This window comes from Lagopus leucura, unplaced genomic scaffold (genome assembly GCF_019238085.1).
Source record: "Lagopus leucura isolate 7727_CA_CO unplaced genomic scaffold, USGS_WTPT01 Super-Scaffold_100015, whole genome shotgun sequence".
NCBI lineage: Eukaryota > Metazoa > Chordata > Aves > Galliformes > Phasianidae > Lagopus > Lagopus leucura.
Window position 1 is genome coordinate 994,983 of NW_024962269.1, and position 25,162 is coordinate 1,020,144.

The 25,162-nt window shown below is 43.1% G+C and overlaps 1 protein-coding gene across 1 annotated transcript in view; it reads right to left on the minus strand.

Annotated features, from left to right (window-relative positions):
• Positions 1 to 15,382: 15,382 nt before the first annotated feature.
• The window catches only part of CRABP1 (cellular retinoic acid binding protein 1), a 29,935-nt gene continuing 20,155 nt past the window's right edge, over positions 15,383 to 25,162 (minus strand). The window contains exons 4-5 of the mRNA XM_042876249.1: positions 24,546 to 24,659; positions 15,383 to 15,697 (exon numbers count right to left, since the gene is read on the minus strand). Of these exons, the coding sequence (XP_042732183.1) occupies positions 15,647 to 15,697; positions 24,546 to 24,659 (165 nt within the window). The 3' untranslated portion in view covers positions 15,383 to 15,646. The remainder of the gene's footprint in view (positions 15,698 to 24,545; positions 24,660 to 25,162) is intronic.

A 25,162-nucleotide genomic window follows, 5' to 3' on the forward strand; every position in this document is an offset into this window, starting at 1 on the left:
GAGTGTGAGGTCTTCACTTCAGGAAGTACAAGCAACTGGGGAACTTCAAGCTACACTGTCCAGTGCTCATGGCAGTCTGTGAAATATCAGGCTTAACAGCCATAGAGATGACATCTGTTTTGATTCAGGCTATACTTGTTACTGACAAGCTTGTTTTAAATGGATGGCATCTGTTGCCTTCTTTACTGAACGCTGCAGGAAGATGTGGAGAGAGGCACAGTTCAGCTTTCCTACCTCAGGATTTCTGCAAGCCTGAACTGCTGGCAGCGCTTTCCCCCCCTAAACCTCAGGAACAAGTATTTTCCTTCTCATGAAGGGAGGGCTTACCTGCCATCTGCTCACACTTGTGTTGGAGAGCCACGCTGTGTGCCCTCCTCACTCACTGCAGGAGTTCTCTTAATTTGGCAAGTACCACTCTGCGTTTCTCACATCTGGAGGGAAAAAGCCAGGAGGGCTGGTTGCCACTGCTGAGCACATCCAGGCTGCAGTGCCACAGCTCCATGCCTCTGGGGAGGCAGCAGCAGGAGACATGTTGTACATCCACAACAGAGGAGCTTGGTCTATTTAGTGAAGAAGTGGGCAAGAATGATTGCGCAGTTGCACAATTCTGCACCAGGCTCTGTTATTCCCTAGTGCACCTGGGCATTACGGGCAGAATTAAAGATCTTTTTAGCTGCTGATTGCATCTAGTATGAAGGCAGCTTATGCCCACCTGACAGTCTTTAGTCATCCACCAAAACCTTCACAGGTTGGCAGGATGAGCCACTTCATGCATTTTGTTTCCTGATGAATTGGGGCCTGGCATGCAGCAAGTTCTGTTTTTTGCTCAGTCTTAGTATTTGATTAACTGCACTGTAACCCAAAGGACAGAGAAGGATGCTTAAGGTGTGCTGAAGACTTTTTTCTTTTCTTTTTTTTTTTTGCACCAAATAAGGTTTTTAGCAAGATAAAATCCAACTCATGAACCTAATGAGACCAGTATCAGTCTGAGACAAGAACACCATATCACTGTTTTAGCAAATGCTCCTCAAGTTGGGACTAGGTAAGAATCCCCCAGACTTGTGAATTTAGGAGAACTCACTCAAGAGGCATGTAGAGGTAGGAGTCCGATGGGGGATTCCAGTCTTCCCATCTAGATGCTGAAAAGCTCTACCAGGAGAGACCTTCAGTCTACACCCTAAAACTGGAGTGGTACCTGAGCCAACCAGTTTGCCTGTCTGGTCCCCCACCACTGCAGCCGGTGCAAACAACAAGGACTGTGCTTCCTTCTCAGGTGAGGCAGGAATGCGGGCTGTGTCCTCTTTGATGCCTGTTTGGCAGCTAGAATTAAATCTTCCCTCCACAGCTATTGTAGCCTCCGGGAGGCTGGTTTGAAGGCTCCTGCAGATGGCATCTGCCTCCTGGAGATGGAGCAAAATCCACACTAGACTGCAGCAAGTCTCATTGGATGAAGTGTGTGAGAGAGCGATCAAAGATGCTTAGACGAACTCTGAGCGCTGCTTCTGCGCCTGCTGCTCAGCTCCCCTCGTTGTGCAGTCCTCACCACCTCACCTCCACAAAGCAGCACCTGACCTGCTGCCCTGCAGGTAGGTGAGGCATCAGCTTGCTGCAAGCCCAGCGTCAAGGGGACAGGAGAGCAAGGGGAGCCCAACATGTCCAACGCTCACAGCATCATTCGGTGCAACTTTATGTTGTGTCCTGATAACCCCACGCCCTGCTTTCTGCTTTCCAGTTCTGTGCTGAAGGCAGCTGCTGGGGAGTGCAGGAAGGATGTGGATGGAAGCTGCTAGGCCTGAACTGAGCACCCAGTTAAGAGGCAGATGGGGAGAAAAAGGAAGGGCAAGGCTCTGAGCTGAGCAGAACAGGATGGTGCAGCTTCCAGAGGAGGGACGACGACAGCAGGAAGTGGCGATGGCTGGAAGCGTTTTTAAAACCAGTTGGGGAGCAGCTGTGCTGATTTTAATCCAACTGGACTGAAGTGCCTCCAGAAGAGCCATAAAGCTCTTTGATACCTACCGCCCATGCAATAAAATGTTAATCTCAGCTGAAAGTCTTTGTTCTCTTAGTGGTATTTTTCTATTTAGAGGTAATACACTGCTGCCTCCAGTCAGAGGCCCCACTGTACCATGGATGTGTGACTGAAGCTGCTCCTGCTGCAATAGCTTTAGCATCTGAGAGACAATGGACAGCAGAAGAACCCAGAGTCCTAGTGACCACTGGGCGCAGAGGCACAGCCCTTCTGTTGCAGCAGCACTGCCCTATGTGCCAGAGAACCCACAGCACAGCTAGGTTTTTTGAGGAGGAGAACAGTGTGGCTGTGGGGAGTTTTACGTATGTGTGGTAGAAAGTCTAAGAGAGCTGCCATGGCAAGTTCAAAAGGAGCAGGCTGAAGTCCCAAGAGCAGGTGTGAGAAAGATTCTCAGTAGCATCTGATATATCAATACAGGAGAGGCCATGAACGGCTTCGGGACCATTTCTAAGCCATCCTAGGGAAGGCAGTAGTTTGTTTCCCACTGGGATGTCACATATTCCCCTGATATTCATATGTCATGTGGTTGACAGTTTAAACCTAATCACTGTAGGCTGCCAGCTACGCTTTCAGCCCTGACCTGTAAGTATGAATGGTACATGTGCCTCACACCTTGCTCTCAACAGATCTTAGTGACCACTGGTTTTTGCTGTACACAGAATAGGCCTGTCCTGCTCAGGGCTCACAAGAACTCGGGCGATGCCCACATTAGCACTCAAGAAATTTGTGACAAGTTTGACAGAAGTGAACTAAGTTTCAATTTTTGCACCAGTTCCATCCTTCATTCTTCTCTTTCCCCTCTCCAGAAGTTCTGGCTCAAAATATATTCTTTCTATTCCTTTGCACATTGTTTGTGCCCCCAGGTTTCTTCAAAATCAGAGGAAGTGGCACAATAGAAGTGTTTAGGCTTCCTTCCCTCAGATTCCCTTCCTTCCCTTTTCTTCATTTCCAGGAATTAGGAGAATCTCCAGGCCACCAAAAGCTCTTACCATAAGCAGACATCTTCCGTATCATCAGATACGGAAGCTCATGGCATTATCTGGAATAGGAAGAGTAACTTCCTATTAGTTTAGCTGGACTAGTTTAGCACTGTTGAGTGCTGAAATCACTGGGCTGCTTTCTGTTAGAGGTTGCTTTTCCAGTCAGAACCCTATGCTAAACCTACTACGTTGTCCTGGCTACTATTCTATCACTGACAGTAGAGTTTGAAGCCTATTTGGTGTTCCTTGGCAAAAAGAACTGTATTTCTGCCAAACATTCTGTTTTCCATCTAATACTGCTCACTGAGATATCTGATTTTGGAGAGGGCTCTAAGGTGCCACTCACAGTGTCTACAAGTGAAGGTAGGGATGCCACCAACTACTTCCATTATTTTGCATGTACTGTTCTTACTTTCTCAATCTTAGCAGTGATTTGCCACCTCAGACTTTTTTACACACTACTTAGAGGTTTTAAATAACTCTTTATCCCTGTAGCTGTTGTATAGTTCTGCCTTCTGCTGCATTAATAAGCCCCGTTATGCTGTTATCTTTGTTGCTATCAGAACCAAAAGCTAAAGTGAACTCTAGGCATAGCTTGCTTCCATTATTATCTTTATTGGCATTTTTATGCAACCATTTATCTTCAATATCTGCAGCTGTATCCTGAAGGATTTTGTAAAGGTACATACAATATTTTCCTCTCATGAGAGCTTGGTTTTAATTCAGCGCCTTCCCCCCTCCTCCTGCCTATTTAAAAGAAAAAAAAAGTTTCCACTCCTGTGCTGTCTTAAAAGCATAAAAAGCATCTCACAGATGGGCTGACTACTCAAAAGAGGCAAGAATCTTAAAATCCAGCAGATCCCAGTCTAAACTCCACTCCTCCCCTGCTGCATTATGAATTAATGTGTCTTGATGTCATATTTTTCCCACCACTGCTTTCAGCAAACTCCATCCTTTTCATTTCCTCTGTAGCTCTACTTACAGCTGGCAAACTAATCACTGCCTGAGCACTGCACCTCAAAATATTTGTTTATGCTGAATGAGTCTAGCTGGATTTTCAGTTTCACATCATCTGCTGTTCATGTTAATCTGTATCAGTGTTTGGTTCACGGTACTGAGCTCAAAGAACAATTATGTTATTGAGGGGAAGGAAGTGAGGCTGTAGGAAAAAAACTTAGTATGAGCTAGCTGTGAAAATGGGTGTTTAGCATACTTTTAGCATGATCAGAAGCAGAGATTTGTTGCAGTGATACAGGTAAGACAATTTTGAGGTCATTGTGTGGACTGAAATTAACATACAATTCAGTTTCTTCCCCCTACAGGGTCTGCAGGGGTACAGACCTCTGTTCCCACAGCATATTTATCACTGCAAACATCTGGCTGAGATTTAGACTGCTGTTGAACACAGGTAATTTCAGCTTCACTCCGTTGTTTTCAGTCAATCCTCCAGCAGCCTTCCTTGCTTTAACCTAGATTGTGAACAAGTGCTTTCTGATGGCATTTCAGAGGAAACTAATCTTGCACTCAGACTGAATTATGAACAGATTCATCTATGCCCCGTTCTCTGTGCATGGAGCAGCAAATCCTTAATGACCTGTTCTTACACACAGACTCACTTGCAAAGGCTCAGCCTACGGAGAGAGAAGCGTTCCAGGACTTTTTTTCCTCTGAAAGCAAAACTGCTGCTGGCAAAAGGTGCCACAGATTTATACATATTTTTCAGAGGCCTCCAGAATTTTAACATGCAAAATAGATGCAGGAAAACAAAAGCTTTGATTAACAACTGCAAAACATGCCAGAAGACTGATAATGACACCCCAGTAATCACCACAGACCCCAGTTGGATTGTGCTAAGCAAATTCCCTATCCAATTGTGCTGCCTGAGTGGAGTGACATGCAGTCAATAATACACCATGTGGACAGCAAGATACCAGTATTGGCTTTGGAGTGAGATGTCCTCACTGCCTCTTGAGCTCTGGGATCAATAATGAGAGAGGGGGGAAAGAAAAGTGCAGCAGGAAGGCCAGCTGCTCAAAGAACCCTGTTAGGTTGACGTATGTACCAGTGGATTTCTACATGAAAACAGCAACATTGAAATGGCCCTTTGAGAATGATGTATCAATACTAGCACTGTTAAATATACAGCTTACATACATCACATATGAAGCAATTTTTGCTTTGTCCATTCATTTCTGCAAATGATGCTGCCCTTTCTCTTCCTGTTAAAGGTGCTGATGCATCTGCTGTTGCAAACCACAAACGTGTCCTTACTGTTTTCCCACAGACATCACTGTTATCTCGTTCACGCATTATTAAAGCTTATCCCTCTTACAAGGGGATGGTCTGATGTAAGCCTCGCTGGCACTGCAACATTCAGGCAAGCTCTCACTTCATAAGAGGGACTGGTCCAAAGAAAGTGCTGAGCATATGGACTACAAACATGCACCGTCCTGCTCCCAGGTATGGAAGGGTGTAAGTTTCCTGCCTGTCACTGACTGAGAGCATCCTGCATATCACAGAAATGAATAACACAGCTCTCCTTTCAGCCCTCTCCCAGGACACCCCTATATTTAGACCTGCACACGTGTACTTGCCCAACCAAGTGGAGTGTCCATTGGAGCTAAGACACGGATGCAAAGAGGAATAAAATCAGCTGCAGCAATTCCTGGCACGGGGGACCAGAGCTGATGGGCTTTCTTCCAGGGACATCTGGTCATTAACCCTCACACTATACGGGCTTTTAGGTCCTTTCATTCAGGACAATGGGCTGCACGGTAAGCACTAACTTCACGCAGCAGAGGCTTAATCACACCTTTTGGGACTTTAAAAGCTGGTAGCTATTGATTGAGGCAAGGGTGGTGAAACGAGGTCGCAGCTGCCTTCATCTTTCATATGGGGTCCATGGAGACCACACCGGGTAGCATGCAGAGCTCCCTATTGATTCAAGTGGCTTGGCAATTAAAAAGCCCCATTTTCATCCTTTCAGTAATGTCCCCTCACCAGATGAAGCCCAGTGGGCTCAATCAGCTCTCACGGCTGCCCAAACTGAGTTGGATGCACTCAGCTGTAACACCAGATGAATGCTGAGCACAACTTCATTTCACACCAAACGCCCCGAGATCCATCCTGCATACAGCACAGATGGGGCAGTGTTTCCATGCCCCTTCCTTCAGGCCCAGATTGAACAAAAGACCCAGAGAATGGTGTGGCTCTGGAGAAGGACCTTGCTGAAAGGAGAGCCAAGAGAGGAGGCACATAAGCAAGACAGTGTGAACAATTTATTTTCTGTTCTAATCCTCCTCCTGTGCTTCCATCTTGCCATTGAAACATGAAAGGTGATATCCTGCACATCATCTGAACCCTGTGGGTCTCTTCTCATGACATCCTGTGCCTAGGAGTGCCTCCCTGGGGCAACACCATACACTGAAGCTGGAGAGAACCTCAAACTGCCTTTGTCAGCACCTGCACACTGTGCATTCCAGGGTAATAGGAGGCTCGGTCCTCCTGTGAGTAACAATGGCGAAGGTGCAATCTCAGCCCCCAGCCAGCTGTGGAGCCTTAAGCTCCCACTAACCTCCCAGCAAGGAAATGGATGTGTCTTTTCATCACTCACTTCGTTGCACAAACAAAAGGCCATTCATTTCATTTGCATGGCTACAGTTCTATAAAGCAGTATTCAAAAAGGCACAGGTTATCATGCACACAGATGATCAGGCAGCTAAATGATGAACTCAGACTACAGAGATATCCAGAAACAATAGTGGACCTCACCACATTTTATGAGAACACAACATCTCCATGCAGGCTGAACACCTTCTGACAATTCTTGCAACATAAACAATTCAAAGACAGTCCTTACCATATCGATAAAAGACAAATGCTGCCCTTAAAGTCACATAGGCCACTATTTCTGTTTCTGTAGTGAGAAATGCAGTTGGCACTTTACAGATGAATCTTAAAAGAAATTCCTCATATCCACACCAGTGGTTTCCTGTGACAGCCTTGCACTGTGATTTCCCAGTGCAGAAATGTGTGCATGGCCAACACATGCTGAGCAGCCTCTGAGCACGTCGCTATATTGCTTTCAGGTGAGCAGTCCTGGACATCTTGATTGCAGGACTGAGGCATTAACTAGGGGAAATTATGGGCTATGTAAGACATCCCTAAATATAAGGAGATTCCTGCATCTATTTTCAAAGGATAAAAGCATGTCCCATGCAAGCATTTTAGTAACTCATGGCCACAGTCTCTGACCACCCACTTTCATGTCATTTCATGCACTGTGCTGCCTTATTCCTATATTCACCTGTGAAGACACGTTGTGATGCTTGCCAAGCAGGGACAGAGCAGAAACAAGAACTGCTTCCTTGCCCAAGGAAGTGGTTTTGGTCTGCTGATCTGCATGGCCTGCATGTGTAGCATTCCTAACCTGTGCTGCACATTTGTGTGATACTTATGTCATCTCACATGTCATTACTGTGGATATCTCTCCAAAGCCACTTGCTTCCTTCCATCTTCTGCAGAGACTCAGTGGGCTCCACTGGGAACATAAGGCACAACTCCAGAGTAAAGTGTGTATTTTAAAAAGCACCTTTGTGTATATATGGGTAACAGTAGAATAACTTCCTTGCAAGAAATGGTGTAGATTTGCAGGAATCTGCTGCCCAGATCTCAGTATCTCTGAAAGAGTGTACCCTTCCCACTGCTGGGTGAACATCGGGGAGATTCACACCATTCCCAGACAGCAATCATCAGGATGTTTGTACTTTCTATCGTTTCTTTGAGGCTGATCTCATCTATCTATGTCTAGTTTATGTGAGCAGTTCTCTTTACAAGCTGTACTTCAGTGGGCTGCCATCAGATTCTTCTGCTCCATCCAAAGCAGAGCGGCCGCTCTCAGCTGTCCCCAGGGGCCACTGCCTGCTTCTGCCTCCCACCCCCAGCTGCAGTGCTGCTGTCTGAGCTCTGTAACTGTGTCACAGCTCAATCAGCTCTAAAACCTTACGTAACTCCACTTTGCTTATGGAGACACAGCTTGGAAATTATTAACCTGGTATCTTCTTCTTCGAGATATAGCCTCATTCTTCTCACCCAGCAATTTTTCACCTATTTGCTTGGTGTTAGTAGATGATAGAATCTGGTGAATGGCCACCCTAATTATTGCAGCATCCAATAGGCTTCAGGAAAAGTCATGATTACTTATTCAAAAATTTCATAAAATTAACAAATTCTGAATATGCTCAAGATTAATTTAACAGGCACTACACATACTACATGCATTTAGCATATGCATTCATTTAAACTTGGTAGAGGGGAACATCACTCTTTCACAAGACATCAGGGTCAGCAGCAGAGGAAACCACTGTTCGTCCAAACAAGAACACACATCAAGCAGTTCAGGGACGTGCAGCAGTTTGTTCAAATGTGTGCAACACCAAAACATACCAAGAAGCTCTTCCCAGGCTTTTCACTGTAACAGAGAATTCAGATTCCTCCTTAAATTCTGCTTCTCAGCCAAAATCAAGAAGAAAAAAAATGATGGAAAAAAATAATAAACTCCCCCTCTCCTACTCCCTACCTTGGAACAGATTTAGGGCTTTATTCTGAGGTCCTTCTGTGCTTCCACCTATTACACCCTTGATTTTTTTCTGCTTGTCTACTAATGAAGGTAGCAGAAAGGATAACGTGACTGGGGAAAGAGCTGTTTGAGTTTTGTACAGAAAACCTTGTGTGCTGCAGTGTCATCCGCACGGTCAACCCAAAAAGCTTTGGGAAGGTAGCAGAGCAATCCATTGCACAGCAGTGTTCACGCTGTGTCAGTGTGCATCTCTCCCCGTTCTGTCTCAGCCCCATTCCCCAGGGTTGCAGTGAGGTCTGTGCAGTCATGCCACATCTGTCTCTCAGTCAGACAGCAATGAATGACGTCAATGAGTGTGGCCACTTTCTAACGAGCTGAAAGAAAGGCAAGAGGGCACCGTGTTCATCTTGAGAACAAGGTCCTGTGCTGTGATGGCCGCTTCGCACACACATACAGGTACACACTACATCCCTCTCGCCTCCTTTTTCCTTTCTTGAAAATGGATTATTGCATTCATTCCCAAATCCCAAAGTATCTTCCTAGATATTTTTCCAGCAGGACAAAATGCCAGCAGTAAATCAGTGGATTTATTCACTTTGCTGTAATTTCAGCAGTGGCAAAGAAGAGACCTCAGTCCCTGCAAATGACCTTTTTACAGCACTGACCATTCCCACAGCTTCCCTGTGGCTTCACGGCCTGCTCCAACAAAGCACTGACCATCACATTTCTGTTTAGACTGTACTAACAGAGCCCATTTCAGATTTTTTAATATTCTTCACGTCCATCACAAAATATTCCTATCGGTTCATTAAGGGAATGAGGAAATAAATCACACTTGAGAGAATATGATGCCAGTCAGATCCAGATGATTCCAATTTACTTCACTAAAATATTTTTGATTAAAACACATTACTGGTGACGTGTCTGAAAAGGAACTTGGACTTCAGCCTCTGTAATAACTGCAATATGTTCTCAGTCTCGAGCCCTGCCACAGACTGCATAAGCTCACTGTTAAAAACTGCTGTGAGAGTTATTAGGTGCTTGTTTCAGACACACAGACTTCTCACTGCAGTCATTACTGATGTCCTGGCACACCCTATGTGGGATCATCTGCAAATTAATATCGTTGTTCAGTTGTTCCAGACTCACTATGCACCGTAGTTGCACAGTGTCAATTTTACATAAATTTCCAACATATGGAACATTTTAAAAATCTCCCAGCTGCAGCAAGAGAAATGGAAAGAAATAACTTCAGCCACTAGCAACCTCCTAATAGCACCAGAATCTCAGCATTGACATGGACAATAAATCAGTGCTCAGGTCTCTCTAACACTGATAACATTGCTTTCCATCAAGATTGCTTTAAATCTTTCTTCAGAGATGCTAAGCTGAGCTCTCATGCTGTAGGTGTGTGTTGCAGGCTGTCACCAGGCAGGGTAGAAGCTAAACACAAAAGGAGATTAAAATGTTTTATTTTACTCACATTAAGTAGAATCTGCAAGTCCTTGCCCACTAAAACTACCATAGATTTTAGTGGTGCTGTTTGCCTCAGCCCATCTTCGGATGCCAAAAATTCTCAGTGCATTTAGAGGGGTGATTTCAGTGGAAGGTCCCTTTGTCTTTTTGATGGGTGCTGCCATTCCCTTGTGTGAGACACTCAAAGGTGAGGGCTGGGATTCAAGCACGTGGAAGTGTTTCCAAGACATGAGGCAGAGCAGCTGTATGTCTGCCAGCCTGCTGAAGGGCTGTGCAGCTCACTGGGGTCTCAGAGAAGGGCTTTAGGCACTGGATACGAGGGGAGAAAGACTCTTTTCTCTGATCCACTATGGCTATTTCTACCTGCAGTTTCCAGGCAATCACTTGATTTCCAGTTGTCCCCTTATCTCCCAGCAGAGGCAGCTACTTAGACATGAAAGCTTTCGCCCTTTGAAAACGGAGTGAACTCATCAGACCTATGGTGAAATATTGTGAAGAACGACGTGGAGATACATATCTACAGAGCTTTTTAGGATCTGTTGCTCAGACACCTGGAATCTCACCTCCTTCCTGCTTGAGCAACCGAGCTGCCTCTCCCAGTGAGGAGCATCTGGTTTGGGCAGGAGACAGCAGTGTCTGGTAGAAGACTGTTGTATTCCCTGCCACAGAAACCATCTCAAGCCTCCCCACCTTCCTTTCCTTTGTCACAGTGTGTGACCATACAACACATTCTGACAGGAAATTATACTCGAGCCTGTAACCCCAAGTAGCTGCCAGATTCCTTTTTGTTTTGAGTAGATGGCAAGACAACAGAGTGCCTGCCATAGATCATGTTGGTGGACTGTCACTACAGGCCCTCAAATGGAAACAGCATGGGAGTTACAGGACGAGTTCCCAGCTTCAGAACTCTCAAAACTTTGATTTATCAGAGCGCAGCAAAAGTCAAGTGAGAGTGAACTGAAATTTCAAGAATCCAGGTGGTATTTTCTGCCTCAAATCCAAACTGGCTTTGTGTTGTGGGAGGTAATGTGGGGACTGCTGAAATGAAGGAATGACCAATAAGTGGTATGGCGTCTGTTTCCACCTATTCCTTCATTATTACCAATAGCATTTTTTCTCCAAACTCCTCAGCCAGTCATCTGTAATATCAAAGAGAAAACTATACGTTGCTCCACTTCTGACAGGGTGATATTCAGACAGCCCATATTTTAACAGGGCTCTGGATTCTGTAGCCCCATGGCATTTGGGCTTCCTGTCAGCAGAAATAGATCTCTTTGCACTAAGAATGAACTACAGCAGCACTAGCTCTCCAGGGCATGCAGCGTGCAGGGGGACAGCTCTGTTTCTGTACAATAGTAGTCGGTGGTACAGATATGTGTGAACTGAATAATTCAAAGTAATGCCACATTTCTGGCTCAGGACTTTTTATTATTATTGAGTTTCCCACAGTAGATTTTTTTTTTGAATTGAGCTTGACTGCCTGATCTGTTTACTGGTTAGGATATTTATTTTTCCTGTAGAAAAGAAAAACAATACAAATTTTATGAGAGTGGCATAAGAACAAAGTATGGAAAATCAAAGGAGAATCCTAAAATGAACTCTTCTTGCCTAGGGCAGAAAATATGGCTGCTGTATTCCTAGTGTCCCACACGTGTAGAGAAGTTTTGTTGTTGTGAAATGTTACGCATACTGCAAGTAGGTGCAGGTATCTGTATAACCCCTGCTTTGTCTTACTGGAGCAGGCAGTTATCATCAGTCCTGCAGCGCGTAGCATGGCCCCAAGCCTGCAGACATGTTGGCTGGAAGTCAGCTGCCTAATCACAGCCACCTATGTTGTAATGCCCTCAGGTTTCGTCCCTGATCTGCCGCTGCCTCTCCAAAAAGGCACAGATCTCATGCACAGCCTGTTTTATATGCTAGTATTGTGCAGAGGTCATGAATACTCAGGATATCTAAAATCACTGTAGACACCTACATTTAAGAAACCGAATATTCACTTGTGCTGTAACCTTAAACTAACGGAACTGCTGAGGCAGCTGCAAGACACGGCCTTTATGTCTTCTAGGGAGGAAGCCTTCCCACCTTCTCAGTTATCTGCACCCTGCTGGCTTCGTGTGGGGAAATATAACTCTATTTAACCATAAAGGGTTTCCAAATGCATTCATTTGTACGGTCATAAAGTTCACAGCAACAAAGACCGACGGCCATTTGGCTGGTGCCATTAGTCACTAGCAGACCTCAGAAGCCCAGATACTTGGGCAGAGAGAGTTGCAAGACAGCAGCCATGCAGTGAGCGGTCACCACAAAATGCTTGTAACAACCGAGTGCTTCCAGGCTGAGTGACAAAGTGCTATCTAGAACATGAAGCGCGAGGGAAAGGAAATTCCTGCATCTCTGGAGAAGCACAGTTTGCTGACATGCATAGCTGTGAGCCTAGCTCTGTCCCTGGCCCCACTGTTTGCTCCGTCTCAGGCCTCTCAAAGAGTCTCTTTAAATTGGATCTAGAAAACAAGATCCATAAATGCACTGGAGCACTTCTCAGGCATCCAAATGCTATTAAGCAGTCAACAAACCCTCTGTGTAACCTTTAGGTGCTCCACTGTCCTGGTGTCTGCCTATAAAAACCCCTCACTCCCAAGCGCACAGAATGGCTACCGGCAGCTTTGAGGATCCTACTCTGCCGAATAACTGTTTAAGGTTCATACAGTGTGACATTAGGTTTCTGTAGATGCTGGCTACAGCAGCCCTACTCTGCTCCCACCACCTCATCTGGGGAGAGGTGCATTCATGTTTTTTTTAATGCAAAAAGTGAATAAAACTGTCTCTGTTGGTCTCCCTGGCATCGCTCTACTTCCATGTTCCCTGAGGGGCCCAATCTCAGCAAAGAAAAGAAGGGCAGGAGATGACTGCAAGGCCAGTAAAATCACTCTAAGTCTTCTGTGCCTAGATTTGAAGAGCTTTTAAATCCAGGAAGACTCACAAAATGCAATTTGGCCTTTGCAGTATTTCAAGAATGAGCCATAAAACTAACACCCTGGACCAGTTCTAGTCCCCATCACATGAATTTTCTCATGTGCCAGTAACTCTAATGTAAGGTAATCAAGTGAAGAGGGTTCCATACTGAAATTACTAAAGAAAGGAACTTCTTTCATGCCAGACTGTAAACAAAGCTTGGGGGAACAGTTTAAATCCTGGAAGGAGAAAATTCTCAGTTATGCTGAGTAGCTCATATCTCAAGAGTCTGTTTTCAATCATAATCTCTACAACCCAGATTCACAGCTCATGCTTTACTACTTGAACAGCAGTTGCCAACTGGATAGAAACCTAACTTGGTATTTTCCAGTTGATGGGAAAGTTTTCTGAAGGATATTTGCTGGAGCAGCATGACAGCTTTGCACAATTCTTCCTAGAAATGAAACATAAACATCACTGCTTCCATTAAGTGCACTCACTTGCTCTAGACAACCAGTGAGGTTGATACCAATACCTTCCTAAATCCTCACAGACCATTTGCCAGGGCAGAAAAGCTAATTGTCAAGAGCAGCGATTTTCTGGAATGTCTAGTATGAAATGGGGAGGTTGGTGGCCCTGCATGTGGCAGGGGGTTGGAGATTCATGATCCTTGAGGTCCCTTCCAACCCTGGCCATTCTGTGTTTCTGTGATTCTGTGAATGGCAAAACAGTTGTGTTACCCACCAGCGTTGAGTCTGCTACTTGCTCCCTGTGCTTGAATTGGTCCCCACACCCACCAACCACCTTCTGACTCTCCCCAGAGTCAGGAGTTGGAAGTAAAACATCCAGCAGTGTTGGTGGGCTCCTGCTGCTGCTGCAAGGGTACGGCATGAGCCAGCATGTTTTACAAGACAAAGCTCCTTTCTTCTGAGCCTTGATGTGGCAATAAACAGTTTTGTTCACATCACTGAGAAGGTTTGAGCTAGTTCTGCCTGGCGCTTTTTATGGAGTCCCTTTGGCGCAGCTGATTGCACAAACAGGTCCAGATACTCCTGACACTGATATTTTGGGAGGGGAGGGAGGGGATAATAATGTGACTCTTCAAAGATAGAAATTAAAGATATATCACTGCCATTCCCCTTAGAATTTCATTCTCATCAGTGGGTAGCAGCGCCTAATTCCAAAACAAAGTGAATCTAATTTCATTTCGTGCTTCAGTGCAAGCTGTCATGCAGTGCTTTTAATTGGCACCAAATGAGACAAGATCTTGGAAATAGGGTTTGACTGAACGTTGAAGTGTGGAAGGAAGAGATCCTCCTTTTCAGCTGCAATATCATATACTGCATGCTCATCCTAGATAAAGGTGTGACCTGTCGGAGAGCAGAGGAGACAGAAAACATCCTCTGTTTGTCTCCTGTTGTGCTGCTATAGCTCACAATGTGATACACAGAACAGGTAGCTCTTTTCTCCACAGCAACTGATGAATCCTATTGAGGGGATTCCTCTGCACAGTGAGTCATGAAGAGGCAAAGTCATTTGTTTGCCATAAATGTCCCAAGACAATCGAGATTTGGATCTAGCAGTTCAGCAGATGGGACATACACTGTGCTACCTCTGAGCTATTTCACAGTTTGCTATGGTTGAATGATGTGAAGCAGAGAAATGATTTTTGCAAAGTTGAAAATTGGTCAGATAAGCTTGGAGAGTGCACTGCAATCAGTAGTGCTCCTACTGTCTAGTTGTAGATATTCAAACACTGAAGAACAGGAGAGTTCCTGGTCCATCAGAGTAATGTCTTCCTTGTCACAGGTGAGAAGACAGGAGAAAAGCAGCTTTCCCCAGCTTCATATTTTTTTACGACCAACATGAATAAAGTCTACCAGATTCTCCTGGCTCTCTGATCAGGTCTGATGCGTTTGGGTGTGATGACAGTAAGCAATAGTTTTGATCACAGCATTATTTGTCCTGTAAATACAGCTGTGCTTTGTACTTGCTTAGCGAGAATTTCTACAAGGAAAGCAAACCTCTGCCAGTTCAAAGTAAAAACAGTTTCTCCCCTTGATCGTCCTTCAGAGATGCAACTAGAAAGAGCAAAGAGCTCTCCTGGTCTTGTCTCATTCTGCCAAATCACAGCCCCAGTGCTCACAGGACTTGTTCCTGGATGCCCCTTGCACAGTGACAGGTCAGAAGAAGGAAAGAAGCAGGCGTCTGGGTTTGAGAAAGCAACCTTCATCTTGCAAAAGTCTGGCCAACAGCACTGAAATTCCACACTGACTTCCACAGAGGTGAAGAAGCGCTTCAATCCTAATCAAAGCACTGCTGAATTTGCTATTAAAAACACCCCAAAACAGCTGTGAGTTATGCCCAATAAGTTTAATAATTGGTAAAACCATTGCAAATGACAACTACAGAATACAAAGCAGACGCAAAAAAATGACCGCATAAAAGTGAGAAAGGAGTAACATCTGTGATGAAAAATAAAGTAAAATACACTTAACAGGATACAGATTCAGATAGAACACACACGGTCACATACAACACCGCATCAGTAACAGCACACACAAATACTCATTCTACTGGGGCTTTCCACAGCTCTCCACTTCATCCCAGGTGACAAGTAAATGGATGTTTTTACTCTCTTACATAAATTCTTGTGCACACAACATCATCAGCACCAAAGGTCTGGAAAAGAAAAAGAAATCAATCAGAACAAATGGAACCAGTAAACACTTAACATCATTTTTAAAGTTACTTTTACTACAGTAGATCTACAGCAGAAATACAATTTCCTATGTCTTTTGACAGATGAAACTGAAGAAAGGAATCATTTTGGACAAGAAGTGCACTGCAGGTGACCTCTTTTCCCAGGCACCATGAATTTTGTCAGAATGATAAATGACTCAGAAATTCCCTCCTTCTATAGTTTCTTGGCATGCATTTATAAATAAACATGAGAAAAGAAAAGGAATTTGGAATGCACTGCTGTTATAGTTAGAAACAATTGCAACACTTTGAACTGGAAATGCTGGGGGTGCAGTCAGACTGGATGGCATGTTAGAAAGGTATTCTTTGATATCTGCAGGTGTAAATCAGAGTAGTTCAAATGAAGCCACTGAAGCAACATTGGTGAGTGTATGAGAACAACCTGCGAGCATAATGCTGCTGCAAGATGTTGGCACACCATGCTTGGCTACTGGAACCTTCTCTCCCAAGATGTAACGTGGGCTGCGTCAATCACAGCCTCCTTCCAGGATACACTGATCTAACCAGTGAATTAGTTAGCTAGGTAGGGGTCTGAAATGAGGGCATATAATGGACAAAAATGTAGTGGAGATGGAACTCATTTCACGTGACAAAAACTGTGAAATCTCACAAATGCTTGATCACTGCACATCTGAGAATTGTTGACTTAACACAGACTGTGTGTCATTACCATTGGAGCAGGGGCTAATTTACTCTCTTCAGTGACCAGCAACAGAACCCAAGGGAACGGCATAAAGCTGCAACAGGGGAGGGTCAGGTTGGGGATCAGGAACAGGACAGTCAGGCACTGAGCAGGCTGCCCAGGGCAGCAGTCATGGCACCCAGCTTGCCAGAATTCAGGATTTAATGGATTTTTGTTTAATGCTGTCAGACACATGGACTGATTTTTGAGTGGTCCTGTGAGGAGCCAGGAGTTGGACCCAGTGATCCTTATGGGTCCCTTCCAACTTGGGATATTTGCTGATTCTCTGATCATCCTGTTTCTCACGGCAGATTCAGTGCCTCAGCATACTTGGATTTTCCACTTACTAGAGTTGGTACTGTGCCATGCAGTATGAACAGGAACAGAGTTTTAGATATGCATCTGAAAGCCTGTGTTGTTTTTTTTTCATTCTGCAGTACTGCACTTAGAAGACAATTCTACAGCAGCCATATTGCAGTACGGATTATTAGGACATTTAGGCACGACAGAGATTGTGGCAGCTGCCTCAGAAAGCCACCTAAACACAAGATCATTTTGTGTAACTTTATGTCTTTAGGCTAAAATCAAAGCAAGCAATTAAACATAAAGGAAATAAGCGTCCAAGAATGAGGAAATACTGCCTGCAAAAGAGCTAGAAGCACACTGCATGCTCAGCTACACTGACATCGCCAGCTCCAAGCTCACTGCTAACAAGCTGCGAGATGGGATGCTTGGCTGTAAGAACTGCCAATGTCTCACTGAAAAATATAATTAAGACCTACCCCAGAGTGTTATGAAAATTCAGCTGGACATTATTTGTTTTTATGCTCCCTATGCTTGCTTTGGCCAATATTTCTTCACAAGGATTTGGCTTGGAAACTGCCTCTGGCACATATTTTATTCACTTTACTGAGGAAAAAAGCCTTGTAGTATTTTGGATGGAGAGAAATAACAAAGATGCAGGCTTTGTTTCCATGCGTAAAAAGAGCTGATCATATTAATCTTCATATACATTTTTAACTTCTACATGAAAATGTCTGAAAACGAACACTAAAGGATGCAGCAGTGCCCTCATGCCCACAGCAGCAGCTGCAAACACCCTCACCTTGGCTTCCTCTGGCAGCTCCAAAATTATACACAAACGTGCAATTACTTTAGCAGGAGCTTTCCTGGAGACAGGCGGTCAGAATCAAGACCATACAGAGCTTGAGATTTTGTGTAGACTAGAAAGTCACTGGCAGTCATTGCCTTCCTGTGCTACAATCAGGCACTGCTAAGCATAGTGAAGTTTGGGTCCTCACTGCTCTTATTTCCATGCTGGAGTGCATAAAGAAATGGTTGTGATTGTCTTTGTTATGTACGTGGTTTAAATGTAAAAGGAGTTTCCCTCTCTTAATGTAACTTGCAAGCATTGTTGATAAAACTCCATGTTGCTAAGCCATGCAAAGAGGAACACATTCAAACTTGCTGCATTCCTTTTCTTGTGGTTAATCACAGAAAAGTCTAATGAACAGCTGGGCCCAAGTGCAGGGGAAGATCTGAAACAAAAGGCTGTTATTCTTACATCCTTCACTCTTACATCCTTCTATCAGGGGTAAGCTTAGTACTTATGTGTCCAACTCTAGAGTGGAATGAAGCACTAGCTCCTGTCAGAACAAGCAGACTTTACGGACTTCCATGACTGAAAAGATCAGAACTTCATATGATAAGCAGAGAGGGTAATCCTGGCTAATTGGTGGTGAAATTTCATCAGATCAGCTCAAAGGAGTGCAGCACTACCAAGCTAAACTCCAAACTAATGAGAAGATGCAGGATTTTCAAACACCGCACTCCCATCAGATTGCAAAGAACCCACTAATCTTACAAAATGCTACAAGGCTTCTATCTAAATCTAAAACAGGATTTTAAATGTGCAATTTACAGAGGATTGTAAATTACAGAAGAGTTTTCTTCACTTAGCTTGTCATAATTTGTGACTAAGAGTCCAAAAGGGCACCACAAAGAAAGTGCTGCACAAGGAGATAATCCAACAGATTCATCTGTTCCAGTTCACTCGAGATTTCATGAGTGCTGACATCATTAGAGACTAACTGAAAATTCCAGGGCAGTATATATTATTGTATGAGTCCATCTGCTTTGTAAAGGCCTTCTTTTCAAACATTTCTTGTGGAACCTTTGTGATACGTGGAGCAGACAGTACCACCAGGAAAACTGTCACTGAAGCAATCGCCTGGGAAAGATCACTTCTGCCTGGGTGTGTGCAAAAATCCCCTTCTCTGCTCATGACTGACCAATCTGCAGAGCCACCTCTTACAAACAGAGAGGGAATACATCAGTAAATAAATGGAGAAGATGCTACATGAGTGAACAGCACTTTCCATTCCCAGAAAAGGCTTTGCACGTGCAGACTAATGTGTGTACACTCACAGAGGCAACACTCCCTAACAAGATGAAGGTATCTATAAATCACTAGATGATGACACTTCATCCATGATGACAAACTAACGTTATGCAGCATAAAAATATAAACCTTCACAAGAAAGCCATATCGTATATTTCCTTTCTCCTCTTGAGTGCCATAGTCTTTCAAGGAGATTGATTGTTTTGGGAACAGTCACAGAAGATGCAGCCCTCATTTTCAAACTCGGATGCTACTAACAAGCTTATCCAACATACAACTTCACTTTTCTGCAGGACAAGACTATGCAAAATCAGGTCATGCATCAAGGTATCTGTATTTGAGAACTGCTGTATTATACAGCTGCCTCGGAGTAGTGCAGCAAATGAATGGCAGAGATAAGAACATAGTCTTTTAAGCCAGTTCCCAGCAACCATCGAAGCTGCAGCTGATATTATATGAGCTATCCACAGGGTCAGATGCATCCACCATATAGAAGGCTTTGGCTTCTTTCTCTGCTTTTGGGACATGCCTCAGATCAAGCTGTAGTGGTCAGCAAGGGCTGCAGGTCTACAAGTTCCCCTTTTAAATCTCCTCAGGGTAAATACTAAAGTGAAGCACTAGGTAAATGCAACACATATGTGTGCACGATCACAGGTCTCAGAACTTTTATCAAGGCTGCTTTTAGCGAGGTCAGCAGCAAAAACCCCCAGTGACCTCCATGAGGTGTCCCTCCTTTTGATAACTGATTGTGTTTAAGATCATTCTTCCAGAACTATAAAAAACAGCTTAAACTACTTAGGGAGTTGAACATTGTTTGATACAAGGCTTAGGCACATCACAAATCTCACCATTCAGCTGAAAAATATATTTCCCAATCTGCACTTCTCACCTGCTATGTTTAACTTTAGAATCCAGCAACATCATTTAATAATGTTCACTCACTCATCTAAACTCCATAGTTCACCAGTTTTAATCAACCATGTCGTGACTTTTCTGGGAAGGAAAAGGAGAACACAAACCATGCTTGAACTCCCCCTAATGTGCTGATCTTTGACCCTTGCTATAATTGATTCTGAGAACCCCTGTGTGATACATGAACTGTGTCAAATGTGGTCTAAGGCTGTTTTTAAAGATCCTCTTCAGTAACCACCCACTTAAAATGTTTGTTATAGGTTAAATTAAAATCTACAGAGGCATGAGCAGCTATGAAAGCACTGAGGCAGATAGAGTAAAAATATAGAAATGTTTCTCATTTGAGCAGCTAGCATTCAGAAGCAGCATCCTTTAAGCTTGTAAGAGCAGACCTTTTGTTCTGACTTACACAAGTGATTGATAGCTCATTAGTGTCCTTGATTAAAACACACAGCAAGAGCAAAAATATTAATGACTATAAAGGAAAAGGGAGGGAAAAAGATGTTAGAATAGCCTAAATCCCAGATCTTACTTTTCAGACAGGCAAATGAAATACATACTTTTGTGTGAGATTCCAGTCTTGATTGCCCAAGTGCTAATTCAAGTTGCTTCTGAGCTGAGTGGTAAACAAGGATACCTCTGCTTTATAGACCTGACGCCCAATAATATGACACAGTCACAACAAGCAAATCTGGACTTTGATCCTTATCATCCTCCTTTGCCTGAATATTCCTTTTTTAACCTGGATTATTTGCTACTTCTAAAAATGCAGCACTGCCATCCTGGCATGTGCATCAGATGAAATTATCATTAACATCACTGATGAAAGCAGTTGGAATGTTTTGTACATTTGCAGCACCTTTTTTATAAAGCAGGGCTTGGTCATAAATCCCTCACTCTGCTAAAAGGACTCTTCCAGTGGGACTTTAGATCTACACCTCCCATAATACAAACCAAATATTATTTATGCTACTAATAAGAGTCATCTCATTCCCCATTCTGCAAGCAGTTCAGAAGTAAAGATGAACATAACTGGCACCTGAAATTAAAGGAAACTTCTGCTAACTGAATAGTTTGCTCCCAGCATCATGTATCAGAGGGCATCATGTGCCATGAAAGACCACCGTACTGCTTCAGGGGAATATCTTTGAAGAACACAAGAAAAATCTTCTGACAAGATCCAGAAAAGACTGGTAATTACATAGTAATAAGGTTTCTGTTTTAGATCTATGATAGTCATAACAATTCAACAATGATTAGTTTGTTTGTTTTTTAATATGTGATAATAAATGCATTTTACTGAACATGCTGCGTTGGAAAGAAAAGCACATCCACTTGGAAAATGTCATAATCTAATGATCCCCCTAAGCCATGTAGCACATTAGATTAAAAATTATGCACCAAAGCACCAAGATTTATGCAGCTACTATTAGCAGAGTGAAACCCATTCCTCACTCCTTACCTATTGCCTCAAGCCTATTTTCCATTAATGCCTGAGAAGTCTAACACAGTTTAGATTCCTTACTGCAACTTTTTGCACACAGAAGATGAGTTTTATTGATTTCTTCTGCAAATGCATTAATAGCTAGGAAGGAGAATGATGACTTGTTGAAAGAATTCTTTGGCTGGAGAAGCAGGAGCAGAGGGTGTGAAAAGTATCAGCTTTACAGAGTTCTTAAACTGCTACATCACAGGGTCTTTTGAATTGATGCAGGGAGCAAAACTACATGAGAGTGAATTTTGGGCCCTAAGGATCCCTAAAATAGCTGGGATGATCAAGGGAGAAAGGGGAGGGGAAGACAATGACATCCCATTGTGATATCAGTTTGGAAGAAGCAAGACACACGAGTCCATAGACTCATACACAAGGAGGATTTTTAAGCATGAGATAAAATAATCTAAGTTAAAGCCTGGAGAGATGATGAATGCAAACACAGTTGAGAAGCAAAAGCTTGAAAGGGATCCCCAAATTTCCCACTAAGAGCTCCTATTCCTACTTTGCTCCCCATCAGAGTCAAGAGGTGCACCTCATGCAAACCCTTTGAGTAGTTTAGCCTTTAAAGAGAATGATCTAGATGGAACATTCCAGGCTTCTAAAATTAGGGGCTACAGGAAAGAGAACTCGAGCTTCCTTTACTCCCTTCTGCCCTCCTTCAAACACAAAGCCTCCCACATGGATTCACCTTGGCGAACTTAACTTCTCCAAACAAAGCAGAGACGTCACACTCACTACAATTACTCTTTGGAACACCTCAGTACTGAGCTTCAGGGTGTCAGAACATTTTGAACATCCTGACTCATATGTTTAAAAGGTTTGGATGCTAAGGGACTTGAAATTTTATGTCTTGAGGACCAAGCATTGGCTTAATATTTAACAAAGCAAAATAGGCCATTATGCTTCAGAAAGGAGGCAGAAGACTGGAACTGCATACCGTATTAAATAGTGAAAAACAGGGGGGATGATCTCGACCACTTGGAAGCAAATACTATGTTTTCACAATGGCCACAGTAAAATCCTACCAAAACATAATCCCAGTTTGCAGGCAAGGAGAAAGGGATCAGTCCAGGGAATCAAAAGCCAGGAAAATTACCTGGGATCATGATCAGCAGAACATGAGTTTCCAAAAGCTAATTAAGAAAGTCTTCAGGTAAGAGCGGGGAGATGAAGTTGTTACTGCATCAGGTGCTGGTATGACTGATAGCAGAACAGCATGTGTGATTCTGGCATCCATAGGTTAGAAAGGAAATAAATTAGAAGGGCTTATAGAAGCACTGAAAGAATGATTCAAAAATAACTTGTTTGATGTTGAAGGGCTCGAGGGATTTTGCCTAGCAAAAGGAAGGTTCTTCTAGGAGGTGGCTTCATCAGTATTTGCAAAAATAAATGTTAGGAATGTTGTTTAGATTCTTCAATGTACATAATACACAATGGCAGAAAGTTGAATATAGACACATACAGATTAGAAAGAATGCGTACATTTCAGTGGCAATGAAGAGAACCAGTCAAAATCACTTCTCAGAAGTTGTTAGCGGTCCTATAACTGAAAATACTAATAAGGAGGAGTTTTTTTTCTAATGCACATCCTAATCTGGAAAAGAATTAATTCAGAAAAGCTCAACAGATGGATTATGCAGGAGGAAAAAAAAAAAAGCTAGATGGCTTTGGAATCTTTGTACTGCTCTGCTTTCTCAACCAGCCTCACCCTTCTACCCCAGCTGGGTACGTTCGTGTTGCTGACTCCTGGAGGGAAATGTGTTCTGATTGCCTTTCCTGCTTTGCTTTGAACTGCTTTTTTTGCTTGAACTTTCCTTAACAGCTGCCCCACAGTTTATTGTTAAGTAATAAACTACAAAAATGTATTAGAAAGCTGGAAAAATTAAAGTTGAGAATTCATTTTATTCGTACGATAAAGATGAAGCAGAAATCAAAGTACTTTGCCTCCTTAACTTTGGGATGATATAAAGAATGTCAGTGATTAATTCAAAATAAATGATCCAGAATTACAGTATTCTTTCAGCAAAAACCAGTTCCACTTCGTTACCAGCAGCACACTCTTTCTCATAAGGGGTGGATAAACAGTTCCAAGAAGTTGGGGCTAACAGTAATACTTTAAAAGCTTTCTATTTATACTTGGCTAGGTTTGGGTCCTGTTTTTGTTTCATATGCACTATTAAAAACAGAGCTCCAACTGCTTTAGAGAAGCGTTTGGGAGGCTGTTTGTTTTTTAAATTGCAGGAGTTTAATTAGTCTGATAGTCTGAAATAAAAACTCCCTGTTTGATGTTTTTTTACTTGTTGCTCCAGCAGCATCTCTTCCATGCCCAAACCAATGAGGCACAACAGCTCAGCCAACTGATTTATCCAGAATTCACTTGAAAGAACATGCAAAATAAAAGATTCTGAACTTGAGCTGAACTGTGTTACATGTAACTCTGAAAAATGGTGTCTATATTCAGTTCTGGATGTCATTTAATTAATGAATGTGGATGGATTCCTAGGGAAATATACATTAGAGCAAACTCAACTCTAACAGAAGTACAATATAAATAAAGAAACTGCTCATGATTCATGGCATGAATGGAGAGGCAGTTGCAGAGGTGCTACTGCAAATGCTTGAAGTAACCCTGCTGCCATATGGAAGGTCACAAAGGAGTGGGGGGATGTTGGCTGACAGCAAATGTGCAAACGTGCATATCTGCAGCAAACTCACGGGGCAGCTCTGAACTGGATTGAGAGATGGTCAAGGAGTAGGGGGTTGTGGCAGAGATTGGGAAGGAATTGTGGTTCTTCATGAGTGGAATGAGATTAGAGCATACCAACAACATGCCACGTCTCCTATACACCATGTGCCTGTGTATGAGAAGCATCACATTAAACACATGCTTATAAAAAGAAGGTTCTCCAGAAATGAGGTCAAATGCTTTGATCTCTCTCTCACCAGAGAAAATCTGCAATAAATCAAACAAATTCTTTGGTGTTACTGTGGACGTAGAGAGCAGGAGTGGCCCACTTATGATTATTCTAGCAGTGAAAACATGGTGAAAGATACAGCAATAAAATGCAAGTGAGAACCTGCATAAATTTGCATTTTTTCTTAAAGAAAAAAAAAATACAAAAAAGAAAGGGAAAGATTTGATGTGTGAATTGTACTGCAGAGAATTATGAAAATGGCAGTTTTTCCAGATAGATTTAAGAAAAGGAGTAAGCCATGCTACATAGCAACAAAAAGCTGTTAACATGGTGCACGCAATGGTTGGGTTAGAGGTTCTTACCAAAATCAGCTCATCATTAGCTAATTCTCGAGTCCAGTATGTTTTAGGACCATCTCCCTCAATAAGAGTTTGTTTGCAATAGATCTTGTTTTCATTCTCCCAAGTGGCCAAACTCTGCAGGCAAGAAAACCATTAGGAATAGCATTAATTATATTCTCCAGCAGCATGAAGCAGAGAGGCAACAATGAGCAGTAGTGAGAATAACTGCTGTAAAGGAGTAGAACACAGATAAAGGCAAAGGGAAACGGACCAGAGGAAAGTGATGAAATCAAAATTAAGTTGTAAGGTTTTATTGTAATAAGTGTATAATAGCAAAGTAATTGTAGATGTGTCTTTTCAGTGTAAATCAGCACTTGTTTCCAAACTCAAAAGCCGTTCTCCTGAATTGCTTGATGTTGAAAACCACTGTTTAGAAACATGATAATACAGAGCCCACATTGCCAAATACCTTGGCACACTGGTTTGATGTGACATATTACTTGTCCCTACGAAGTCCCCTTAGAGTAAAAGCATCAAGAGGACTGTGTATCATTTTGTGGTGATAAATAATGCAGCCTTTCCCATTATAACCTTCCGTGCTGTGTGGCACCGAGCCAAGTTAACTGTATGTTAAGCAG